At 43.1% G+C, this 26,694-nt stretch overlaps 2 protein-coding genes across 27 annotated transcripts in view; both read right to left on the reverse strand.

Annotated features, from left to right (window-relative positions):
* ZDHHC23 (zDHHC palmitoyltransferase 23) overlaps positions 1–2,230 on the reverse strand; it is a 32,412-nt gene extending 30,182 nt beyond the window's left edge. For all 20 annotated transcript variants that reach the window (XR_012045547.1, XR_012045548.1, XR_012045552.1 and 17 more), the window contains exons 1-3: positions 2,037–2,230; positions 963–1,664; positions 60–227 (exon numbers count right to left, since the gene is read on the reverse strand). Coding sequence is in view for 11 of the 20 variants with exons in the window: in XM_072882318.1 (XP_072738419.1) it covers positions 60–227; positions 963–1,664; positions 2,037–2,143 (977 nt within the window). In the remaining 9 variants the exon portion in view is untranslated. The remainder of the gene's footprint in view (positions 1–59; positions 228–962; positions 1,665–2,036) is intronic.
* Positions 2,231–3,321: 1,091 nt separating this feature from the next.
* The window catches only part of GRAMD1C (GRAM domain containing 1C), a 55,998-nt gene continuing 32,625 nt past the window's right edge, over positions 3,322–26,694 (reverse strand). For 3 of the 7 annotated variants that reach the window (XM_072882232.1, XM_072882224.1, XM_072882251.1), the window contains exons 7-18: positions 25,745–25,863; positions 24,446–24,566; positions 20,476–20,638; positions 13,415–13,561; positions 12,502–12,620; positions 11,227–11,369; positions 9,408–9,511; positions 8,515–8,694; positions 6,895–6,952; positions 6,305–6,415; positions 5,350–5,455; positions 3,323–3,736 (exon numbers count right to left, since the gene is read on the reverse strand). In XM_072882232.1, the coding sequence (XP_072738333.1) occupies positions 3,659–3,736; positions 5,350–5,455; positions 6,305–6,415; positions 6,895–6,952; positions 8,515–8,694; positions 9,408–9,511; positions 11,227–11,369; positions 12,502–12,620; positions 13,415–13,561; positions 20,476–20,638; positions 24,446–24,566; positions 25,745–25,863 (1,449 nt within the window). In that variant the 3' untranslated portion in view covers positions 3,323–3,658. Of the gene's footprint in view, positions 3,737–5,349; positions 5,456–6,304; positions 6,416–6,894; positions 6,953–8,514; positions 8,695–9,407; positions 9,512–11,226; positions 11,370–12,501; positions 12,621–13,414; positions 13,562–20,475; positions 20,639–24,445; positions 24,567–25,744; positions 25,864–26,694 lie in introns of all 7 variants that reach the window. The other 4 variants (XM_072882241.1, XM_072882271.1, XM_072882262.1 and 1 more) reach the window with 4 other exon arrangements.

The raw sequence follows: 26,694 nt of genomic DNA on the forward strand, positions 1-26,694 counted from the left end.
GCTGAGCTGCCTGACCAAGCCCATTCCCACCCCAGCTCTCTCCCAGACAGACATCTCACCTGTAGTCAGAATAGGCCCCGGGGCAGTAGAACAATGCCACAAACGGAGTTCGGCCCCTACAGACGGTGTGCAGGGTCAACGTAATCCCATACACAGAGGTGAGCATGAAGAAGGAGAGTGCAAGGATAAATGCTTGGTGGTTCTGCTCCCCTACACAGCTGTTAATCCTCCAAAAGGAAAGAAGAGATTACTTTGCTTAAAAAGAAAAGAAACTGGCTTCTCTTTCCTCCTTCCTCCTCCCTCCCCCAGCTGTCAAAGAACATAATTTCCAAGGTGCTTCTATACAACACAGGCTAAGAACTTTGAAACACATTTGAAGAAGCTTTATAGCTTTTTAGAGAAAGGTTATAGCCACAAGTCAGTAGACCAGTAGGGTAATGGTGGTAGACCGTTTGCCTCAAACTTTTAGCAAGTGCAGTATCCTTCGCTGAGACACATCTATACCCTACTGCTCCTTGGTTCCAGCACTGCATGCACACAGGCAGCTTTGGGTTCCCTTGCCCCAGGAGAGCACTAATGCAAGTTAACTGCCAGATTGCTAGTGCTCCACAGACCAAGTCTTAAAAAAAACAAACAAAAAAAACCACCCCCAAAAACCCACAAACCAACCCCAGATGAAACCAGTAGAAACCAAAGGCAATTCTGAAGTACACTGTAGAAGTTATCAGCTATCAGGTCAACCCACTTACAATAAACGAGAGTTGTTTAACTTGTTCTTTGAAATGGTAAATACAAACTTTGTTTTGGTGAATGCCACCAGGTCTTGCACATAAACAAAAGCAACCCCATTTGACAGGGACTGTAAAAAAAGCAGCTAACTTTAAAGGGGGGGGTGGGGGAGGGGGGGGAGAGAAAGAGCACGCACACAAGTGCACAGGTAGCCTCAGCAGTGCAAAACCTACCAGACACAGTGATGGTCCAGTCTCCTCACACATCTGCCACAAAGCCGGCAGTGCCCTGCTCGGGCTGGTCTGACCAGCTGGCATTTAGCACACCAGTCCTTTCTCACACCTTCTGGCTCTGCAGCTGACATCCTGGAATAGCCTTTGGCCTCCCCATTCACAGCACGGCCGCTGGCAGCTCCTGACGTGGTGACGCTATGGAGCCCGTTGGAGCTCCCTCTAACACTGTTGTTGGGCAAACCCCGGTGCGATGACTTCTCGTTGCTTGCTGGGATGGGAAGGTAGCCAGGGTCTTTCTTGGCTCGAGACAGGGCTGCGAGCATAAGAATTAACCCGCACGTCAGAGCGACCACTTGGGAATACCCCACGTGGCCTCGGGGAACCACCTCCTGGAGAAACACATAGTACATGTAGCCCAAGGAGAAGAGCCCCAGGCTCAAGAAGAAGAGAGTCCGCTCCTTCCTCCTGTGGGTGAGGTAGTAATACCACAGCACCACCACGGGCAGAGATGTCAAGATGACGAGCCCCAGCAGGAAGTGCAGAGCGGCGACGTGGAGGAAGACAGGCAGCAGGACGAGAGGCGGCACGAGGCTGACGTTGACCTTCACGGCCCCTGCGAACCAAGGGACCCGCACCCGGTCCGCCACGGTGTCGGCAATTCTTTCCAGAGCTCCCGGGGGCAGGGATCTGCACGTCAGCCACCTGTTCGGAGGGAAGCACAGACACCGGCTAGCAGACGGGCAGCCGCGCACCCGAGGCCCTTCCCCTGCCTCGTCCCGCTCCCGCAGCCTGCCCCGAAGCGCCCAGCCCAGCCGCCGACCCGGGGCGGCCTCCGCCCGCCTCCCCCTTCCCTCTCTCCCCTCAAGTTTCCCGAGAAGCGGCGCGCAGCTCCCCGCCCCTCAGGGCGGCAGCCCCGCGGGGGGTGCCGGCTGCCCACGGGGCTTCCCACGGGGCGAGGGGACACCCAGAGCCCCCGCGGGCCGCCGCCGGGAGGGGGTCTCGCAGCTGGACCCCTGGCCGGACGGCGCCCAGGGAGGCGGGGGCCCGGCGGGGCTGGGGTGGCGGAGCCGTTACCTCTCGCAGCCCTCGTCCAGGTCCTCGCAGTCGCAGCAGCACGCCGCCAGGTGGTTCCTCTCGCCCCTCCGGTCCACGTACTCGCAGCAGCAGAGGGGCTCCTCCATGGCCGGCCGCCCGCCCCGCCGCGCCCTGCCCCGCGACCCTCCCTCAGCCGCCGCCGGGCCAGGGAGGCGGCTCGCACGGCAGCGCCGCCGCGCCAGCCGCCCCGCCCCCCGCCCAGCCGCAGGTGCCTCGCGCCCGCCACCGCCTCCTCCACGGCGGCCCCGCCCCCTTCGGCGGAGCCCGGCCGCCATTGGCCGCCCGCGCCCCGAGCGTCTCCCGACGGCGGAGGTGTGCGGAGGGGGGCGAGGGGGGGAGGCCCCCCGCCCCGGGCCCATCCACCTGACGGCGGAATGGCCCAATGCCTGCCCGGGAGGGGCGGGGCTGGCCGTGACGCCGTGGCACCTGGCTTAAAGGGCCAGCGCAACAGGTGGCGGCCGCGGGAGGCGACGGCGGGGGGGCCGCAGCGCGGGGTCCCGCCGCCACCAGCTCCCGTGGCCGGGGAGAGGCCCCGACCCAGCCCTGCCTCCCCCTTCGCAGACGGGGGAAACAAGGCTGTGATCAGCCTTGCTGCTCCCCGGGTCAGACACGCATGGCTGGGGAAGTGTCCCATCCGGCAGAACAGAGACGTGCCCCGTGGAGGGCGTCACCCAGGAACGCCAGCACCCACACACGCACCCCCTAACCTACCCTGCCCTGCGGACAGAGGGGCTGGGCTGTTTGCACCACTGCACGACAGACGAAGCAGCACGCCAGCTGGCAGTGCCCTACAACCACGGTCGGAGCCCGTAGGGATAGTGGCCGTTCCCTTGCTTTCAATTTTTATTTTCATCTTCCTTCTCTCAACTCACTTAGAAAACGCTTGAGGCCAGAAAAAGAAAAGGTGTTTCATCGTCAGTGGGCACACCATGCTAAAGAGCTGAAGAGCAGCCCTTGATGGAGGGAAAATACCGAGGGACAAAATTTATCTGGCAGAGCTAGAAACATATGGCAGAAGGCAGCCTGCCAAAGCTCGCAGTATGCAAGAGATTTAGCAAAGAGGTATCAAGCATTTTCCCGTTTAGTTAATTAATCTTAAAAATATTCATCCTTAAAGATAGTGACTTGTTTTACAAGGTCCCCATGGCTAAAAAAAGCATACAAAGATCCTGTGCCTGTGAAACCACTACCTGCTCTTTTTCTCCAAAACACTCTTCACTGATGGTCATTTCTTAAGTTGACATAAAAAGCTGCTATTTCATTAAAGACAAGCCCAGCTCTCTGCTGAGGGTGCTCTCCCCTCTGAAATTTGCGGATCCATTAACCAGCAGTACAACTGCCCTCACTCACTCACCACGGGATTTGAGAGCTCTGCACCGTTCATAAGTGCGACTCTCCAGGATACGGGGCTGGCAGGAGAGACAGATGGCCAGGTTACGGGAATGCAGAACCCAACTTACTTCTTCCAGAAACCTTTATTCTGTGCAGCTTTTAAGCCAAATAGTAAAGAGTCCGAAGGTGACAGTTACAATCCCTAACCCGCAAGTCCTCACACACACATCTCTTCTTCCAATGTCTTGAACAGAAAGCTGATGTGGGTATTAACTCTCAGTCTTGCCGCTCTGTGTCCTATTCAAGTGGTCAAAGCTTCTTTGGAGCATGGAAAGGGAGATCTTTAGCTGTGAAGATACAACCATCATACCCCCCCCAATTACTTAAGTTAGTCTCCTGCATGGGTGAGTGATATCAGGAAAACAATGTCTCCCTCCTCCTTTTCTTTTAAAGATTTCATGCAATTTCCTCCTCCCTCTTTCTATAAAGAGTTGCCTTACTGTGCTCTCCTAACAGCTATACTCTGTACAGTTTATAATTACTAACAGTCCAGTATGATAAAGTCTTACTGCCCTGCCAGACAATAGTGTGGAAGATAAGCCACCCCACTCATTTTTAGTCACAGGTAACGTTCATAGCAAATATTCTAAGGAACAGCAAAGCATGAATTTTCTTTTAATACCTGGCCCTCCCAATGCATTTTGGTGCACAAAATGCATTTAGATTATTGACAACCCACAGAAAATACAAGGTAACAGGCACTAAGATAAATTCCAGACAAAAGTGTTCTTTGGGATGTAAAAGGTGGTTGAATTCTCACTTTTTTTTTTTTACATTCTGTTTGTTCAAAAGGCAGTTTAACACTTCAGAATTAGGAATTTTTTGGGTAGTAAGCAGAGAAACTGAAAAGGGCACGTAAACCAGGAAATTAATTTCTACAGTGAAATTTCCAGCACTCAGAAGCTTTTTCAAGCTCTGATCAAAATGGTTAATAGATTAATAGCAATTTTGTGTGCAGAGACACCTCTGAACAAGGAGTAGCAAAACCAGCTTCTTTTTCTACCCTCCTTTAGTGCGTGGGAGAACACAGAGCAAACTGGTGATGGATAGAGGTACATGTGAACTCCCCCTCAGCTTTCCTAATCTAATAATTTCTTCTGTCAAATTTTAAGATTTAATAAAAGAACTTAAAATCAGAATATTCATAGGTTATAAGTAAAAAACAAAGTATGAATTTACTGTCCTTCACTTACTGAGTTGAAATTTCAGCCTAGGGGGTTACCAGTCCTGGACTTCAGGATCAGAGAGACACAACAGCATTCAACAACCTCATTTTTTATACAGCGTTTGTAGTATCTAAGAGCCTGGAAGTGTAAATTACTGGGAAGAAGGAAGATTAACTCCATAGCTATGGAGCCTCTCAGAAACATATGGTCTGTAGAATTTATTTATTTTTCACTGTAGATTAGGTGGCCCACGCATACCAATGCTAAATGAAGCTCTCACCAATATCTAGAAGAGTAGTGGGGAGCAAAAAGCCAGGATAAACCTGAATTAAGAAACCACATAATGAGGTGGGCAAATACTTAACATTATGTTTTGAGTTTTCTTAGAAAAGAGGATCTGGTTTGAATTACTCCAGTGTTTGCTTTGTCATGATTCAGAACTGCATCACATATCTCATCAATAAAGGTACTTGACAGGTTTAAGAAAATTGACATGAATATTTAATCTTAGTCCAAAGAGGGAAAAAAAAAAAAACCAACAAAAACCAAAACATCACAAGCATAAGCATTGCCTTTGTACCAAATTCAAGCCTAGGACAAAACAAAGTAAAGGAGTCATGATGAAAACTTTAGTTAACACCAGAAGAAATAAAACAAAAGCTATGATGGCAGAAGGGAAAAAAACCTTGAGTTGACAAAAAAAAAAGTATCACCAGGAAAGATTGTAGACATACCTGCTCAAGCATTTCAATTGAGTCTCTTAAAACTCCCTTCACATGTTTAACCTGTTCCTTATCATATTGAGGGATCTCCTCTTTTGATACCATTTCTGGGGATATGCTGAAAGAGATTGAGATTACATCAGAAACATGAAACAAGCACCCCCATGCCTTTCTAAAAGCAACTGCGCTCTGCCACCATTGCTCTGCCATTGCTAAAAGCATCCTTTTCCAAAAGCCCCATAAAAAGCTGCCTGCAGTTGAAATTCAGTCCCCGTTGCCTTGAAGATACTGCCTCGGACCTTTGCAGACAACAACCACCAAGAACAAATGTGCTCGCATTATGTCTACAACATAAATTCTCACACTTCAGAGGGCAAGATCTTTTTTATGAACAAAGTTACTCTAATCAGTTCTGAGATGATCACTATGGAGGTCACCACACCACTTCCATACTCAAGATCAGGTTTTTAACTTGTTTGCCAATACCCCATTCAAGAGAGGAAGCAACATCTGAGCCTCTTCCATGTGTCCGAATGCAAAAGGCACCTAACATGGAAGTTTGAGAGGGAGAGGGGATTTAGCAGGAGGCTCACAGAAAGAGGCTAGGCAGCTAAATGAATCTTTAACATTACATTTGAGATCATGCTGGTTCATGCAGGATGAAGTGAACACTTCGGTTCTGTGATCAGCCCTATGATATTCACAGAAGATGAGTCACAGCAGGGTGATAAATGCAAGCTAAGGTTAACACTCCCCCAAGTAACAGCTTGTCAAAGGAGAAATTTATTACTGCAAGATGCAGTCAGACATGTCACTGGATTTGTGCATAGACCACAGAAGAGCAGCAAGCCCCAGCAGCTTTCGAAAACTTACCAACCAAGTTTCATTGTTCAAAATCTATTTCTTTAGATCAGATTCTAACATAAGCTGAGGAAGAAAGAAAGCAGAGACTGTGAATTCAACTTACTTCAAAGAGCTTTCTTCCTGAAGCTGGACATGATAGAGGGACTGAGCTGCATGCTCTATCTTTGACAGTTTGAGAAACAGTGTTATATTCAGCAAGACCAAGAGTAGCAAACTGTAGAGAGAACAGAACAAAAATCAAGTCCTATCACAATTTCAGCTGCAATGCTACAGAAACAAGGTCTGGGCTACAAACAGCTAAGAAAAAGGGTGTGGGGCAGCGCTATACTGAAAATAAAGATCTAGCCAAACAATTCTTAGCAGTAATCTATAAGAACAACAGTAGTGTCTCCTCTTGGAACTTTTAAAACTAGGAATGAGTAAATTCTATAGGTTTTTTTATAGGATCAGACATATGTAAACCTGCAAGGTAGACTAATTCGGCAAGCCAGCATTTTCATTCCATGTGTCACTTCCTAAGTCAATTAATTCCCCTCCTATACCTTAGTGCTCCTATATATACATACATTAAAATTAGGTTAGGATCTATCATGCTACATGCAATGTTAACATGCAGGTGAGATACAGGCAAGTACAGATAAAGACGAAGATGAGCTTGAGTCAAGCCACGTTTTAATGCAAGTGAGTACTTACAAGACACTCATTACTACAATGATGGTGGTGGTCCTACTTACAGCATCTCTTTTCCTTCCTATAGGGCATGGAAGAGAAGGAGGTTAAAAAGTACTGAAGAACATTCCTAAAGGATGCCTGCAGATACATGTCAGTGCCCAGCATTTCACACAGAATAGCTCAACAGCTTCTGATGGAAAAAAATAACAGATCATGTGGGTGCACAAGATCATCTCCAACATTCACCAAGGCATTTCTGCAGTCATCTCAGACAAGTCAGCTGGGCAGTCAGGCTCTTCCATCAGGAGGAAGATTCTCCCTACCCCACTATGCTGCAGCAAACACAGCTCTGGGGCATGTTCACATTAAACCTAAATAGCCTGAGAAGGCTACAGTCCATCCATTACTAACACTCATTCAGCACACAGGCTTGCTAGTCACACACTAGTAGAGACAGCCTGCAAAGCGGCTCTCTTCTGCATGTTCTCCTGGCCACATTAGTCTTTCTGACAACCAGTGTCAAATCAAATTCTCCTTTAACTTGTCCCATCCTTACCAGCTTGGTTTATATATTGGCCTGATGACAGCCTTTCGAAAAAGCATCTGCTAGTCATCAGACAACAGGGACCAGACACTATTGAAGGAGAGGAAGGGTGCATGTCCTCTCCAAACTGAGCAGCAGTCACCTACCACTGTGGGCAGGCTGATTTTTAAATATAACTTCCCTGATCTCCTAAAGCAGTTTCTTACATTCATATTTCCTGCCCTGGACAAGGAGCATACATAAAAGCTGTAATGTATACTGAGACAGACACACTCACCTGAAAAGGTGGAGCAGCAGTAGCAAAATTAAGTAATCAGGAAGTAATCTCAGTTAGGTAAAGAGTCCATTACACATGCTGTTGATCCAAATGCTCTCTCAATGCTAGACTCACTGTTACCTCCCCCTTTAGGAAAGAGCACTTGCTCCTACCTCAGCATTTACAAGTCAGATTGTGTCATGAAATCCACAGTTCTCTGGTACACATTAGTGCACAGATGTTCCTCATCTCTGTAGGTGTAGCTAATATTATATATGCTAGTGGCCAAGTCTGTCATGCCTAGGGGCAGTGGAACTGCAAGAAATGCTTCAGTGACGCAGAAATTACAGAAGCAGACAGGAAATGGACTCCTTAACATAAAAAAACCCCCCAAAACAAGATGACAGAGCCAAGAGATGAGTGACAAAGTTTAATCAACTCAGGACTTGTATGTGCAGTTATTTGAAGAAATAAAGCGAATTTTCGGCAACTTTACACAAGTCAGGTTAAATTTCTTTCTGATCCCATCTCATTTTCAATCCTATGCAGGTACAGTGCAGCATTTTAGGCTTTGGTTGGTTTTTGTTTGTTTGTTTTAAAACAGAAGGTGAGATTAAGGTTTGATATCATGAGATACTCATCATAAAAGTGACTATGCATACTCTGAATCTATTTTATGCAAGCTTGAACACACTAAAGCATTTGCTACCACATCTATCACATCACAATTAGATAAAGACAATTAGAGTAACATACATGCAAGTGTTACTCTTGCACTATTTTAAGAGTTAAGCTTTCTTGAAGAGACCTTTTGAAAACACTTGGATATAAAAATTCCTACCTATTATGCTGCCCTGGGACTCTACTCCCATGTCACCAGAGGAGTGTTGGGAAGAGCGTTTGGGAAGTGATTCTGCCAGACTCCGGTGTAAAGTGCGTCGTCTTCGTCTCAGGGCAACTAATTTTCCAGAGTCTTCTATGGACTGATTAATTGCATATTCCTCCATTAGGAGATCCGATTCTGCAGTGGAAAAAATAAGGTTACTGAACTTTCAAAATGAAAGCTGCAAAGCCTAGCTCTGAAGACTTAAATTGTGAGATATGGAGGGTGGCAGTGAGAGGAGGAAGTGCATCTTTTAGTAAATGAACTTAAAGCAGGTAATTGACATAAATTACACCTTGACCTGTACTATCTGTTCTATTTGCTAGGTGGCACTTAGTACACTTTTCAGATATGATGTACATTCAGCCTGTGCAGGATTGTTTAATGATATGTTAGACAGCAGTTGGAGGAGCACTTCAAGACACTGTTAGACTGAGACTAGGAATTGTGTTAGACTGTGAGCCTGTAGCCATGGCTGGCCAGGCTGTTAACAGACATAACCAGGGAGCCTGCCAAGTGCTACTGCTTCTCTTCTCATACCCACAATCAAGGAAATACTTAAAGACAGGCACATGCAGTTGAAAGTAACAGCCTTCCTGCTGCTCCTCATGTTTCCTTCAGAAACCAATTACTGACAAAGTATACAAGAGCTCCTTGTTAGCATTAAGCTACTAGGCTTCTTTTACACCCTGGAATTGGCAGATATACTGATGACAGGAACTTCTGACTTGGAGATTCCTTTGGTGTTGCCTTCTTTTCAGACCATTCTTGAAGAAATCAAGTTTGACAGACATGAAAACATACATAGGAAAGGTAGCCTCCTTACTCTACCAAAAAGGAAAATGCCTCACCAAGTTGTTTGAAGTTCTCCTGTATTCCTCCCCAGGTATTCTTCTCAATTACAGACTTGACAAGGCCCCAGGGCTGTTTTCTATACTTTACTTCTGCAGAAACCCTAATAAACAGAATGCAGTAGTGAAAGAATGCTCTCTAGGTAGCACAGTGATAGAAATTTCTGATCAGGAGCAGGCCTCTAGCTTATGTCCATAATCTGAAATATCAGCTGGAACTGCCTTGGCTTTCCACCCAGGCAGCACTTACACTGAAGCAAGGCAAGAGACAGACAGTAGCAAAGACAACATATCTAGCTAAAGCTTCAGGAGATTCAAATGTCCAAATTATGGGAAACATTTTTAAGTTTTTTCCTTCAGACCCAGACTAGCAGAGAATTTCTCTCTCCTCTGAAGTGTTCTCATTTTAACATACATTTAATATAGGCTTCAGGCTTTCAGATCATAAAGTCCTGCTTTTTACTCTGTATGTGTACACATGATGTATTACCTGGGCACTGCAATGGCAGCAGGTGAAATTCATTATCACCACTCATGCACCAAATGCTCAGATCCTACCCCGAGTAGACAGAAATTAAAATCTGTCTTTCTGTGAGCATCGCAGAGGGGAAGTGACATTCCTGCCTTGCATTCCCCTGGTCAAGCTGATCAATAATACTTCCAGAATAGAAATGAATTGGAGTAGAATCCTTCAGAGGGCTGCTGCTAACAACTGAATGAATCCCAAAGCTCTTCATAAAGGACAAAAGGATAGCCCATGATTTTGATTTGTTTAAGTCAAGAACAGTGACCGTCCTAGAATACACTTTTTCAATGTTTTAAAATCATCATCCAAATCAATCTAAGCCCGCTGTGTTTCTAGTCTAACAAAACAGCATCTTTCAAAGAGAGTTTCTGAGCCATTTTAAACACAGTATAATAAAGCCAGCTGTAACATCACCATGCACCTTCTGTTCTATACATGCATGCTCTGTGCACCATATTGAAACCTAGGGTTGCCATGTGTCTCAGATAAAACAAATATAGCCCTCAAACAGGAAGAATGACTCACTCAGAAAAAGAAAAATCCAGAACAATTTTTGAAGGACCTTTCTTCCCTTCTCCTCCCAGTAGAGAGGGAGTCTTCAGCACTTTTATAGCTTGAGATAAGCCAGAATAAAATCCAGGCTTGCTTACCTTTCCTAGGTACTGATGAAGTTTGAGATAAAAGGTCTTACTAAAGACAGCACAGAAACTACCAAGGATTACATACTCAGAAAGTCACACAAATGCACTGAACATGGAACTTGATCACTTCAGGTGTTTTCACAACAAATGGGAGAGGAAGTGCCTTTTAAGACTCCCCTATCTAGGTAGAGTTTAATAATGAAGCCTGATTCACTTGAGTACCCTCCTTGCAAAGGTGGGTATGTTCCATCTTCCCTGCACCTTCCTGTGAAACCATCCTCCTCTGCAGGCCCTTAGCAAGGATATCTGGGAAACTTTGTAATAAACTATCTCGGGTAGTTCCAATTTATCCCACTCACACAGCTGCACTTGAAAACAAAAGGCTGGTCAGAACCCAGTTCAGTCTTGGAGATGAGTTCTGTACCTCATAGAGTCAACATAAGAGTTTGTTTCTCACTGAATTAATGAGATCCAAATACAGCATACATGTGACAAGAGATAAACCAAGCTTATTTTTCAGAAGAGATCCCCAGCTTCAAGAAAAACTGACTTTCTCTATGCTGTTGGCAGATCTTTTGATAAGCACACTTTATCAACCTATAACATACATGCCTTGGCTTCTCCCCTCCCACTGTGTACCACTCAGGCTCACCGTAATCGACACTTGTGACTGGATGTGCGGCTGATGCAGTATCTGTTCACAGTGTAGAAATAATCATGGTAGGGGACATCATGCGTCAGTACCTCAGCATCCACCTGATAAGACTGACCTTTCTGGCTCTGCTTATGCAGGATCTACCATAAAAGAAAGTGAAAATAAGAAGGTATATTCATGGTACCACATTTTTTTTCCTTTCAGCCTGAATTCCTCAGGCTAGATCAACCAACTCCAAATGAACTAGAGTAGGGAGAAAGCCTGAACAACCACAATAAAACCTAGTTAAGAATGGCAAGCATAGATGGGATGGGGAAAGAGAAGATGCCTCCCAATGGAGCCAACTTAGGCAGCAGCAGTACTTCCCCACTGCCATTTCAAGTACCAGATGCAAGGCTGGCCGCTGACTCATGACCACAGCTCTTCTTTGAGACTGACCTATGAGACCCTTCCCAAAGCAGAATTACAGAATGGTTGAGATTGGAAGGCACCTCTGGTGGTCATCTTGTCCAAGAACCCTGCTCAAGGAAGGCCGTCCAGAACTAGTTGCCCAGGACCATGTCCAGATGGCTTTCCAACATTTCCAAGGAAGGAGATGCCACAACCTCTATGGACAACCTGTTCCAGTGCTCAGTCACCCTTACAGTAAAAAAGTGTTTCCTGATGTTCAGAGGGAACCTCCTGTGTTTCAGTTCATGCCCATCGCCTCCAGTGCTGTCACTGGGCACCACTGAAAGGTGTGGCCTTTGGTGGTAAAGGCGGTGAAGGCCCGGCTTGGTCTTCTTTGTACCCTCCCTTCAGAAAGTTATATACATTGTAAGATCCCCCTGAGGCTTCTCTTCTCCAGACTGAACAGTCCCAACTCTCAGATGTTTCTCATACAAGATGCTCCAGTCCTTTAATCATCTTAGTGGCCCTTGGCTGGACTCTTTCTATCTCTCTCTCTCATACTGGGGAGCCCAGAAGTGGCCACTGAAAGCATTTCATTATATCTTTTCACCCCCCAATTCATAAGATGTTAACACTTTTCCCCACAGACTTTGTGGGAGAAGTTTACAGCCATCTGTAAGGGCAGAAAGCCTCTCTCATTTCATTAGCATTTGCTCACTAATGGCAGACGGGCAGCAAGCTACCCTTAGAGATGCTATGTTTAAACTGCAGATCCACATGCAGCTCACTGAACTCTAATCCATGGTCACATCTCTGACAGACAGTAGAGTTGACCTCTCCCTTGCTTTAAGGGCACCAAACGGACACACATGCACACAGTACCTGCTTTTCAGTTGCAGTTGTGAACTTCCCACAAAGTGGATTGTTAATCGTTACAGTGTACGTCAAAGTCCTCAACTGATTGCCACTGGAATCTCTATTCCAAGGGGTTGATACAGCATCTAGATGAGAAATTATGCAAAATCTGACATGCAGATTACCTAAAAGGCATTATCTCTGGCCTTTCGTATCTTAAGAGTTTAAGAACAGTGGTGGAGAGAGACACAGAAAACTGATTCCAAATGGTTGTGGCTTTTGCAGGAAAAGGGAAAATTGTAGTTCACTGATGAACAAAGATGAGGCACTAAGTAGCTGAACCTGACTCTACTGAAAGAGACTTGAGGGTGGGGAGAAGAGTGAGCAATTAAATGAATATATGTCATTTCCCATCTGCTTAAAGTTGAATAGATTAACTTAGCATTATCACAAGCTTTTGCCACTTTGCCTTCCAAGCTGACACTGAGTAAATATTACCCTTTTTGACTTAATTTTCTGTTCTTATGATCTCAGTGAATAAAATTTACTCATCCAGAAAATTAAAGCCTGTGAGTATCGTTTAGGAGGATGCAATGATTTTGCCTGTGTGCCAGCCATACACATTTCACTATTTCTGGGACACAGTGTAATCAGAAATACCCCACAGAATGCATCAATTTAATAGCCTACCCAAAATTCAGGCATTAAGGTGCAGTTTTGTGGTGCACTGAAATGAGGTTTTTACTCCAAAATGTGACTGATCTACAGAAACAACAGGCTAGCTTTAAATATCTTCTCTCATAGTGGAACTTTAAAGCTTCAAAATTATTTTAAAGCAAGGAGAAACTTAAAATTCAACTTAGCCCTATCTAATATTTCTCAGAGGTTGAAATTTTCAGGATAGTTTGCAACACAGACAGAAGGGAGAAGAGTACATTACCTACTATACTCCTGGAATTGAGAAACCTCTGCATGAAGTGAGAATTGGTGAAAAGGATTTCAAACATCTTGTCTGCAGTGATGTGGAAAACTCTGTTTATAAAAAGTCTCCCATAGAGATCATTCTCAGAGACAGTCTCCTTCACTGCTAAGGAAAGACAGAGAGATCAGGTTAAGAAAAGAGCAGTATTATGAAGAAACTTTATAATATTTTAAGCTTTATTACAGCTCAAATCCTTCCCAAGCTTGCATCAGCATTTGTTTCTCACTCTCAAACCCAGTAATGATAGCAGCATATGATTTGGTATGTAGGTTGTCCTCAGGAGCAAAGTCCAGAGCTGATTGTCTAGCCGCCCCCTCTCCATTTCCCTGTGCAAACATAAATTGATAAATCAACATCACAAGGTCCCATGCCTTTAGTTTTGCCTTCAGTATTCTACTAATCCTACAGGAAACATTGGGGAAGACAAAAAGCTAGCATAATCTTCATTAATATGTGTGTCTATTGTACAAGGGACACAAGCATAGCAAGCGGGACAGTGAAACCATACTAGCTTTCTTCTTACTTGTGGCTAGTTTCAGAATTCTGCTTTTAACATCTGTAATGCTGGTAGTGTCCACAGTCTCAGAGACCATGTACAGACTCCCAAACAGTTCCTCAAACTGTTCCTCCCTCCACACCTATTTATAAGAGGAATGCAAGAGGTACCCTGCTCCATTTTGCAGTCCTGAAAAGTGCACCAAGATGCTTAATTGCCATCCCCTATTTTAAAACCACCAACAAGCGCCCCAGCGGCGATCTGTGGCTGCAGCACTGATCTTTGCTATTTCTGCTTCTTGTTGGTTGCTGACATGACTCAGCTTTGTGGTTGTCTCAGCCACTCTTGCAAGAGATAAGGGATAGATTTATAATCCTAGAGGGCAAGCAGTTTCCTATGCCAACCCCAACTCAATCTGCTTATGTTTTAGAAACAAGTCCATCCTAAACCATAATTACCAAAAAAACAAACCAAAAAACCCCACCTGCACACATCACTAAAAGGAAACAAAAATCCTGAAAGCAAATCTTGCAGAAGCAAGACAGAAATCAGGATGCCTAACCTTTCAACTGATACAAATGAATGCTCAGAGCTAGCAAAGGTCACTGCCAGCCACCAATGCAAAGGCAGCTTGAATATCAAGCTATAGTTCACAAGCTGCCTATAGGCTAAGGTTACAGCACCTAAAACATTATTGCTTGGTAGCAGTCAGTATTGATAAATGCAAGTGCAGCAGCTAAACACCACAACAGTCCCCAAAGAAATCCAATTCTGACTCCGAGCAGACTTCTGCTCTAGTACTTTTTCTAGCCTGCTAAAAGTCCATTACACATCTGCCTCCAAAAAAGTGCTCTTTAACCTAATCGGGCTTCAATGTAGGACCCCAAAAGTGAAGCATGAGTGCCATATTTGTGATGCACAAGAGACGGATTTGCTTCCCATGTCATGTTCTGCTTATGCAATTGTAAGTATACAATTGCGAGGTGGGACAGAAAGCAATCACACATTTTAAGAGGCCTATTTAACCAGCCAATATGCAGTCATTACATGCTCGAACACAGATTCTGCTGTGCTGAAACATTCTGTGGGAAGCCAGAAATGCAGCTTGGGTTTTCAGCTTATGTTCACTGTATTTCCTCTCAGAGCTGAACCTAATTCCAGCAAAATGCAGGCCAAGTGAACAGTAAGTTTGACCTCAGCTAACAAGACCTCAACATTACAGACCTCTCCTTTCAGAGTGCACTCCCCACTTCCTCTCTTTCGCTCAGAGGCAGGAAGCTTCAGATATTGATGTTGACATCCCCTTTGCCTACGGCGCATCAAGCTAACATGCATGGACTCAGATACCAGGTAATTCAAACCTAGTTACTCTGGTTGAGTCTTACTCAGCTGGACCTTGACATGCCCAAGGAATCTGCTACTACTTAAAAAAAAAATACAAAGGCCCAGACACATGATCAAGTCACCATGCATCAGATAAGCTTTGACAGCTATTTGTGTATGTCTTAGCAAATACAAGATAATACAAGTTACCTTTGCCCCAGTGAGGCTTAGCTAAACGATACAACTTTATGTTCACCTGAAACACCTGAGGACAGCTACTATGTTTCTGCTGATGTGAGGTAGTTTGGTAAGCCACAGCAACTTAGGATATGCACAAAGCCCATGCATTATTACCTTAAGGTACAGACCTTGCTACTGACATATTTCACTCTTCAAGCATGAAGTCTGTCCTCCTTGTACTGAGCTTTAAAGCAAGAGCATCGATAGGCCTATACAAAATTTCCTGCTAGTTGATTTACGTGCACTATTTCTATGTAGTTATGTCACTAATAAGGAATAGTCAATGAATTGCCAAGTGCATGAGAGTATCTATTGAGAAATGTTTTTACTTACAATCCCTCTCAGCTCTTGGAACAAACGAATGAACAAAGTTTTTAAAAAGGTGTTATCACAAAAAGCAGTATTTTCAGAAAATCCAAGCTGAAACTGGGTTGATATATCAGGCCCATCAGCCACTTCAGATGCTAGGATTCAAACAGCTGTTTTCCAGAAAGCCTGGAAATCTTTCAGACGATAGGTCTGGAAGGTGCATGTATGAATGCTGCTGTGAGTTCCACGTATGTGGAAGCAAGTTGCTGCATACACCAAGAGCTTGACAAGCTTCAAGTCACTTCCATCGGGGCTTCTCAGAGTTTATCTGTAGAAATCCTAGATGAAGCAGCGAGCAGAAACAGTAGCATAGCAAAGAATAAGTGTACAGTATATACGCTTGCAATTTGAACAGAACAGAAAGCTTTAACCACTCCTCTCTGCTACAAATGAATATGCATGTTTGTCTACCGTTTTCTTTTGTTCGTTTTAACTCACACAGGTAAACCTACCTGCCTTTTATTTATCTTAATACTAGAGCAACATCAAGCATTTTACCTAGAACTGGCTTAGAAATACTGTTTATGAACAAAATGTTTTGTGCAGGTATCTAGATATCAATCTAACTCCTTAACTTTTAATGCTGTTCTAACCCCTCAGCAGTATGCAATTATCAACCACTAACTCTCTTAGCCTGAATACATTTATAGATGAATTGGAGCTACTGTCTGATGAGAGAACATGAGATTATTCTGACTTTAGGTTAGGATCCCTAGGGACCCAAAAATCCAGAAGTAAACATATTACCCAGAGTGTCCTGGTTCAGAATGAAGACAGCAAGTCTGTTCCCTCCCCCACTATTGCCTTGCACTTCGTAAGTGCATTTTCATCAAGGCAAGCTGTGAAATAATGTTTGAATATAATACCGTTATGCAGCAGTGATCGCAGAGGTTTGAAAACATCTACAGTGCAAGAAAAGAAAGACAGAAACCTGGAGGGGGGGAGAGGGAAGGGGGCAGGAAAAAAAAATTGTCCTTAAAATTCCTGTTAACAACCAACAGCTCAAAGCTAAACACACGCCACAAGCAAATTAAGAAAGCTGAACCGATAAGAGCAGAGGCTATCAAACAAATTAGTAAGACAGCTGATTTCCCACTCCACGGAGTTGGGGGAGGATCAAGAAAAAAAAAAATGCATACATGCAAATCTTGGCACTGTTGAGGATTCCTGTGCCACTGCAGATGGGGAAAAATTGCACACTGCATGAAGAATATGCAGGTAGGAACCTTTAACTAGATACACCTGAAATCAAGTCAATAAAACCAATTCCTAGAGTGAACATTTTCCAGACACCATCTATTTAAAGACTGCATCAGCAATATTAACCATTATCGAGGAGCTCTCCTATACTTTAAAAGACTAAGTACAAAATTAACTTGGGGAGGTACTAAATACTGTGACAATGCTAGCTTTTTCCAGTTCACAAGATAAAAAACCCAAAACAAAACACAAAAGCACACAACCTATGCGTTTTGCCTTTAGATAACTCAAAAATATATCCTCCAAACCCCAAAGCAACAAACAATTGGTAGTTACATATTCAACAAAAGATATGTTTTTGGTATTTTGATTAAAATTCCAACAAGATAACAGGGCTACTCTTCCTTACATACATTGTATATCCAAAATTTCGTATCTTGGGAGGGAGAAACAAAAAACGAAAACACAGGGCTGAACTAATTTCAACCACCCTGTATTTCAAACATTTTCTGCCCCATGTATCCCTATCTACAAGAAAAGTCAAGCCACCACTGTACCCATCTCACTGCACTACAGTGCAAGCAGTTATGCTCTGCTGCAGACCACACATTTAAGGTGGTTATTAGTACAAATACAAACAATACAGTAAGTCTGTCAAGTTACACAAGAAGATCAGAAATTTATGATGTCCCCATATATAGTATAGCTTTCTAACAGAAAAGACTGTTTTCCAATTTCCTGCTTCCTCCTTCTTTCTTTGAAGTATTTTGTGCTGCTGAACATTGTCATTGCATAGAGAAAGCCTACATACAAGTGTCATTTGAGGAAATTCAGAATCTCCTAGCTCTATTTTGGAAATATATATACTGTGCTTGAACTAAGATTTGTTTTCTGAAATTTGGAATCAAGACCACAGATATTAAGTTTTAGCTCAGCCAAAAGTTTGTCATGGCTCGAGATTTATACTCCAATTTATGAAACCAAACAAAAGCACCAAGATGCACATCAATAGGCCAGTGGTGCACAGTAAGACCCACACACCCCATCCCCCAGTAAGCCATGTGAGAATTGCTTAGGGCAAGGGAACTATTGTTGCCAAGGCTCTGGCATTCCAGCTTTGGGTGTCAGGTGGACCCGGAGTTGGAGAACAACAGTCTTGGAGTTGGAGAACAACAGTCTTGAGCTTGCCGCTCACCTTATTTGCCAGGACACCTCCATGGGCAGCCTGAGTATGAGCCAGAGGACACAAGAGAGATTAATCACATTGGGTAAACCTTTGCCATGTGGGAAAGCTAGTTTCATTTGCACGAAGGAATTCACCTTGTAAGAGTATGGGGCAACTGCAACAGAAAACAGACAGAGAAACAGAAGAAAAAAAGAATTCTAAGCATGAAGAAGGGAATCTGAGAGAAAAGATTAATGTTGTGGGACTAGAAAATCCTGCTCTGAATAAAAAAAGACTAGTCTTGGGAGAGGGAGGAGAAATAAGAAAAGCAGCATGAAGTTAGTTCTCTTTTAAAGAGACATTCCCAGTTTAATATGCTCTATTTACTCAGCATCACCAATGCAGGGATGACAGGGAGTATTTACTATCATTTAGGCAAACAGTCCTGTTGTCTTTCATGCTGCTGTTTTCAATCAGTTTCACCGAAGACCTTTGCCATAAAAAATAAAATCCAGAGACAGAAGAGAGATGTGGTATTAAGACGATAGGAAAACTGCAAGATATCTAAAACATCCGAAGGCCAAAACTCTCTGCTGCTCTAAGACACACCTGTGATGGAGCAAACAATTAATTTGTGAAGCTTGTTAAGTGCGCAGGAGTATGGCATAAACAGCAGCCTGTTCAAGTAGGTATATTCACACAAATTATACAACCTGACATGCACCGAGTTGAATCCGAACTCAAGCAAACACAGAAGCAGTGTGGGTGAGCAAAAGGAGAGTTAGTTAAATATGAAGTATAACCTCAGGCAACAATCACAACTTGCAGGCGGCCAATTCAATCCATGGCTTTGAAAGCTTTCCTGGACACCTCAGTGATCCCAACATAATGACACCTGCAAGCAACTTCAGTTGCCAACTCTGTTTGAAAGGATGAGATGCAAAGTTTCTCAGCCAGATTAAGAACTGGCCTCAATTAACTGAGCTGTTCTATTCCTGCCAACAGGTGACGAGAGTAAGTTATCTCTTTGCATATGAAAAATATTCAGCTGCTACTGAGCACACTGCTACTGTTGAGCTTTTCTGTCCTTCATTTGCACACCACTATACAACTTTGGAACCAATCCAGGTTGTGCACACCTCATTTTAAAGGCATTTACAGAGTCCAAGATTGGGATATTTAACAGAACATCCACCACAACTTCAGTGAGCTGTTTGAACAACTACAGCCCTTTGGCACAGAAAAGTTTCCCATGGGAAGTGAAAAGCTCACCTTAGATTAAGAACTTGTCAGGGGCTACTGTGGGACTACAGAACAAGCACCCACAGACCTCTGCACAAGTCTCACTGTCATCCAGCCTGGGTAGAAGGCATGCTCTGCCCTTACTCTCTCCCCAGGAGACAGCAAAAAAACACTCATACCAAAACCACTATAAGACATACAGCTACGCTTTTCTCTGACAGCGAGAAGAGGAAAGGAAGTACATAACAGCCAAGTTACAATCTCTACACTACTGTGGTATCCAAGTTTCTTCTCATCTTGTATTGGGTAATGAGGTATGAATTACGAGGATGGTATATTAGGATCCATTAAGATACTAACTCTGTTGGCACACAAAGTATAAGCTGCTCCTAGATACATGTTAAGGTTTTTCATCTTCAGACCAGATTCAGAATATGCACAATACACTCCTGAAAGCTGGGAAGTTGTCTTGTCTGGACTTTCAGTGCGTTCCTCAGTTTACTCCATCAATAACATTGAAGCCCATATGCCTTAAGAAAGTAGAAGTGTTAAGAAGAGGGGGTGGGGAGGGTTGGGGAATCTTTCAGAAACTGGAGAACAGTCTGCAATGTATCCCCTCAGTTCCCAAGAAGTGAAAACAAAGGAAAGAAAAATATTTGAAATGCCTGTGAGAGCATGGAAAGCGAAAAAACACCACCACATTGTCAAGAAACTTTTTTTTTTTCGTTTAAGCTGTTAGCAAGTCTTCACCCACCAAAGGGGAAAAAGCAAAACCACAATTTGTTTTCATTCTAAACACCCCCAACAACAACTTTTTTTTTCTCCCCAGAAACTCAGTAAGATAAAGATATTTTTGCTGCAATTCTGTGAAACAAATGAGCAAACAAGTTTCATAAGATCAGAAAGTTCTCTAACTTGCTCCACAAGTGAGATAAAACACCAGAGTCAGGTCGTCTTACAGATCCCAATTGTTAAGGGATTTACCTTCTTCACTATCTGAGGCACTGCTCTTCTCTGGAAGATTTTCATTCTCATTCAGGTCCAAGGACTTTTCTAAAGACCTGCTCCTGACTAGCTTAACAGATTTTCTTTCTGGAGATGGAAGAGGGCTCTTCTTTATTTGCTTCTCACTCGGGGACTCCTCCACCTGAAACAACCAAGAGAAAAAAAAGGCATCAGTAATCACAGACCATTTAAAAAAAAATGAGAAAGTTACTTTCAAAGAAAGCCATATAAAGGAAGCCACAAGTTCCATCTGCTCAATTACCACACAGTCAAGCACTAATTTCTCCCTTGTTCCCCTACCCCAGCCAACCTCCCTTCCTCTTTATTTCAAACTTTCACTTTACCCTGGTAACAAGGGACAGGCTTATTCACCTGTACTGTCATACCTAAAGCTGCCTTAAAAGTGACCGTTTACTCCCCATCCAGGCCCCTTGCACCCACCTGCACATTTTGGTCCCCTTCTCTGCATCAATACTAGCATTTATAAATTCATTAAGTTAACACAGATTATTTACTTTTTATTGATCAGGTTAGTTTTCTCCTGCCAGTTTAGCAAGGGGTCCAACAATCCTGAGGGGAAGCACAATGAAATAGGCAGGGCCTTCCTTTTTCAGCAAGGTTAGATCACCTAATTATATATTTGAAAGGTGTTCTTATTTTGTAGGGCTCCATTACCCTTTGACAAAAAAAACACCAACAAAAAACCACCCCAGCATTTTAAAACACTGTCTAGAGCCATCCTACCTATAAAATGTTACTTCTCAGGAACAAAGCAATGGAGTATCATTTGCCATCTCCACTACATAAGCCCGACATCCCCCAAAACATCAGTCACTGAATCAATGATGCAGCTCTTGACTCTAAACTATAATAACTGGCAGCTAAGCTTATGTGCCATTGCACGCTTCAAGAAGCAATTTCTAGTGAAACTGTATGCCCAAGGTTTGTACATCTCAAAATGCCACCCAAAAAGCTTGGCTACTAGCTACGAATCACAGTTTTCATTCTAAACCTCTCCTCAAAGCTCCCATTGCCTCCAGTGGAACAGCTAGGATCAATAGTACAGCCCCCCCATATGCCATGGTACATGGACCATAATAAATAAGATCAGGCCTCCTTAACTGAGTAGTTCCGATTCATCTGCAATACCATCATCCCTAAAGATTATTCAGCACTGACTCAAAAAAGCAAGAGCATCCGCTATTTGAATAGTCATCACGTACTTCCTATACTTCTCTGCTTTTTTCAAAATAAAGACCATCTACTTTTTTGTGCAACTAAGAGCCATTAGTAGAAGGTGGGTGGCTGGAAAACAGAGATAGGCATGAATTTGACTTCAGTATAAGCAGGCAAAAATACTCCCTTATGGTCAAAAAAGGAAGGCTGCATCAGAAAAGCAGATCAATTAACAAATGCTCCTATTGAAAGGAGCTACCATGCTTGAAGTTATACTCAGTCACACAACAGGAACTAGGACAGAACCAACATTCCAGCATCAAAAATATTCTACCAATACAGATGGAAGACAGAGAGAAGCTAGTTGTGCTTAAACAGTCTAAAACTTGACACGGATCCAGCACAAATCCAAGAAACTCTCATAGCATTTTGATGAAGATTAGGGATCTGGTGAACAGGCGGAGCTCCCACCAGCAGCATAAGAGCAGCCCCACTATGCCACAGGCAGAGCAGGAAAGTCAGGCTCAAGTCAGAAGACTAGAGCAACAGCTCCTACAAAAAAGCCTTTCGTGATGTCAGGGAAGAGGAAATTAATGCTGAGGCTTTGGAATAACTGATCAACTCAAACACAGTTTGTCTTGTTTCTTTTTTTTTTCCTAAAGAATAATGATTTTAAGATCTGTCAGCTGGAATTAAAGATGTATAATTTCTTCCTTATGGACATTTACCTCCTGAGCTAGTCCAGTACTGCTAAGCTCTATGCCAAGGCTTTTCAGTTTTGTTTTTTTTAACATGTGAACAGCAGGCTCCAGGACTGGAAGGCTCTAAGGTCTCCCTACAAGGGGTGGAGGGAAGAAGATGGTTGATTCAGACAGGCAATAAGGTGGTTCCCACATTGTGAACACATGTGCCATGACTGGTGTTACATGCAGATTTTCTTTAATCAACTACGGACAGCTATCGACAATATTTTTTCCAAGACAGGCCAAGCACTATAGCCAACACCTCCATCATTTCAGATCTCCCTCTGAAGAGAGCTTTGGGACTTACTTTGCCTACTACAGCAGGAAAGAAGGGGTTAAGTCTGTTTCTTTCCTGTCTTTGGAAGGTGATTAAATGTGTTTTGTGTCATCAGTGCCATGCTTTTTGATAAATACATTCTAAGCACTACTGCCTCCTCCTATTGCCCCTGTGCTTCTACAACATATACTGTCATCCTGGGGTTGTGGAGAGTGTGTCGACATTCTCAAGAAGTGCCAAGTGACACATACAGCTGAACACAATCATTATGTATTTTAGCTACACTGAAACAGTAAACTAAACAGTTTAGTTACACATTTATCAAGACTGCACTTTTACACTACAATTAAACAATTTTTAAAAAGCAGTTTATTCAAGGGAGAATCCTAGCGCTTTTCCTTGCATACAAGCCAAATCCCTAGGCACTACTGCTTACTAACATGCCCAATTAGATTTAGCACCTGCAAGACACATCTCTGGGTGTGGCACTAGGTAGGTAAACAAAACACTTCTTTTCCAAGCAAAGTAATTATTTTTAAATAGCTTGTTCTTGTGCAAATAAGACTTACAAGTCCAAACAAGGCTACCTGGGTAGATTTTTAGTTATCCTAAAGAGCCCAAATTCCAGCAGCATCCACAGGCCTCCCTTACAGCTCTCCAAAAATCTTGTTTTATACTGCTAGGATTTCCATGAGGGATACCCATCATCCGATTAACTAAGCTTTTAACATCTGACAAACAAATACCAGTATTGTTTGCTGGGTATGCATCTCTAGCCATTAACTTGGATTTCGGCAAAACTATTTAAAGCCTGCTTAACCTCCAGATCAGTTTTAGCAAGTGACAAAAGCCAGAAGATTTATATGGTAGTAAAAACTATTACAAGCATCTCCTTTCTTCCCTCCCCGAATTTTCCAAAGGAGAATTCCAAAGGAGAAATTTTCCAAAGGAGTCCCAGCAACTGTGTTAGACACTATGCACACCTCAGATACCACTACTAATATGCTTGCCCTCCCAACCAGCCAAATACATTCACAAATTTGTGCAACATCATGAGTGAAGCACCCATGCTTGTTCAGTTGTATTAACCCAAGGCATTAAGGGAAAACTCATCTTTATTATATCAAGTGTGGGTTTTTCCCCCCCTTCCTTCTGAAACATTTCCACAAATCTAAATAAAAAAATGTTTCATATATTCACAGCAGCAGACTAACTGACCTTTGAAGGCAAGGATAACACAGCATAACTACCCTTTAATAAACCTCATGTATAGGAGAGAAAAAGTACAAGAGGAGATTTTTTTAACAACAAATACCACAAGCAAGAAAGTATTGGAAGAGAACAAAGGCATTACTTTCATAAAGGCACTTGCAAAAAAAATGCACATGGTCTCTAGGAAGGTGAATAAAACATGGTTAATTTTGTTTTTACAGCTGAGAAGACCAAGGCATAAGCATCAGCATTCTAGCCAGGTTATACAGTGAGTCAGTGACAGCACATTGCTGAAACTCACACCAACAATATTTCCTTATACAGAAGTTTATTCATTTCCAAATTAAAGAGATATTCTTGAAACCTGAAGATACTCATACTAAATTTCTGATGTGAAAGTCTTCTAGACTATCATGAATTCTCACAGGCTTCTTTAGAAATTACAGTCCCCATGCATTACAGATATATGCTTACAGATATACAAGTTAAGCATATATGCTTATCAGTCACAAATAGTAAGAAAGGCTGTGTCAGCACTTACTCCTGGCAACGCGTGGCTATTGAGTGCTTCTCCTTCTGTTTGAAGCATGGGTTCCCGAACTAAACCAATCATTTTAGGTAGTTTTTCATCCCTTTCTCCAGAATCATCACAAATGCTGGATCTGTCCAAAGCAAAAAGGAAGATATCTTTGGAGATAACAAGTGCTGAAAAATCTGAGAAAGCTTCTCATGTGTGATTTTTGCATTCAAACCATGGCTGTTCAGCTAATATTAAAAACTACCAACTCATTCTTCCCACATCCAGCTCATTAATCTTTCAAGCCATTTTCCTCACCCTAGCCACCTCTCAGAAGATTCAGCTTCTGACCATAAGGTTAGTAAAACCAAGCACTGGTGAACCAGAGAGAAAGTGAGTGCTGTGAGAAAAGAGGAAACAGAGATAGCATAGAACAAATTTGGAAAGAAAATGTTTTAAGAAAGTTTGGGACAAGAATTTTTTTCCTGCATCCCTTATTCTAGAGTTGCATAGTAGTGCATTTTTTACAGGAAAAAAACCCCAGGAAATATTTAATAGGATATCTTTTGAAGCTTGCAGTGAACTTAAGATTCCCCCCCTCCCCCAACAAACATACTCAGATAACACAGGATTGAAGAGAGACATAAATTACATTGTTCAGTTTTGTAGAGCCATGCTTATTTACAAACAGATATAAAAATTAAAGTCCCATTATTAGATTGACACTGGCAGTTCATGAGTTAGTTCACTTTTGTTCCCAAAAAAAATCAAGGCAACCATTTAAAAAAAAAAAATCCACATACAGTTAGATTATCCCAGCTTCCTAATTCAAGATTAGGACAATACAAAAATAAGCTAAGACCTCAGACACCAGGAGTACAAAGCAAAACAAGTGTTTCAGTCTCCATAGAGGAGAGGAAAAAGTGTCTGAACATCATATATAGCTACATTCCATTCAGGCCTTTCATATTGTTGAAGGGCATACAGATCCTAACTAGATACCATGAGATCCTAAGCAGATACATCGTGAGAAAACATTGCTATTTAAGATATCCTGCTGATATCCCCAAGCAGATCCAGGAAGAACAAGGTCTTCCTACCTCCCTCCTCTAAGGGGCTCAGCTGTACTCCTACTATTTTAGACAATGAACACAATTAAGTTTTTATGCATGCTCAGTTTATGCAGTTCAGTTCTTTGCATCCTTTTACTATAGGCTCAACCTTTCTGGTAAGGCTACAGCAGCACTTTGGAAAAATAATTTCTAAGAAAGAGGACACTGCTTCTCCCTGAGTATTTCAATAAGCTTTATAGCCTCCCCTTACCGAGGCTGCCCGTTGTCCTCAGACGATGAGTGGAAGCTCTCCATCTCCTCGCTGTTCAGGCCCAGCTCAGAGCCATAGCTCTGGTGCACCAGCTGCCAGAATTCCTGCTTGGTCAGCCTCTGAAAGAAAGCGAGCTAGTCAAGAACTATGGCATGGGACAGTAAGGCACAGGAGGTGAAACAGTAAGAAGTTTGAATTACGCCACAGCCTTTAACCTCAATTCTGACAAGGACTGAAAGCATTTAGGTATCACATTTCAAGACTGGATTTCAGCATTTTGGGGAACTGTACTCCCGTCTACTCCATATTCCCAACTCATCACCGTTCAACCAATAACATCAGACATAAGAAAAATTGTTATTTCAAGAAAACACACACTTGTAGCCACTACTTGCTTCTTCACATCATCAGTGTTTTCCACGGATATCTTCAAGGTAGCTCCCTCTTGAATTTCACTCGATACGGCAGAAGACCAGTAACTAGTAGACAGACAGGGACTCCTTCTTTGATCTTGGACAAACTGTTTAATAGATACATGCCTGTTTCCTCAGGATGCTCAGAGCGCTTTACAAATGGTGAGAGGCTAGTGTTTCAGTCACTACAGGCAGCGGTGTCTAGGTCACCCAACTGTCCACTTTGCCAAGGTGGGACAGGAGGTCCTCACTTTGGAACACCAGAACCCCCTTTACATAAAATAGTTGCTTTTGCTCAGTAACAGTGTTACCTTGACTTATCACTAGCTACTCTTCTCTTTCCCTATAATCTCTCTGCCCTGCACGGTGAATTCTCACAGCTACTGGTAAATCTTTAAGTTCTCTCAGATCATCAGGAAAGTCAGGAAGTGAAAGTAGTATGACAAACTCATATCGGCAATGTAAGCAACTGGTTTCAAAGTCCACTTCAGCTGTAAAGGGCTCAAAAAAAGAAAAAAAGGAGGAGAAAAAGAGAGA

Source organism: Ciconia boyciana, chromosome 1 (assembly GCF_034638445.1).
Source record: "Ciconia boyciana chromosome 1, ASM3463844v1, whole genome shotgun sequence".
Lineage (NCBI taxonomy): Eukaryota > Metazoa > Chordata > Aves > Ciconiiformes > Ciconiidae > Ciconia > Ciconia boyciana.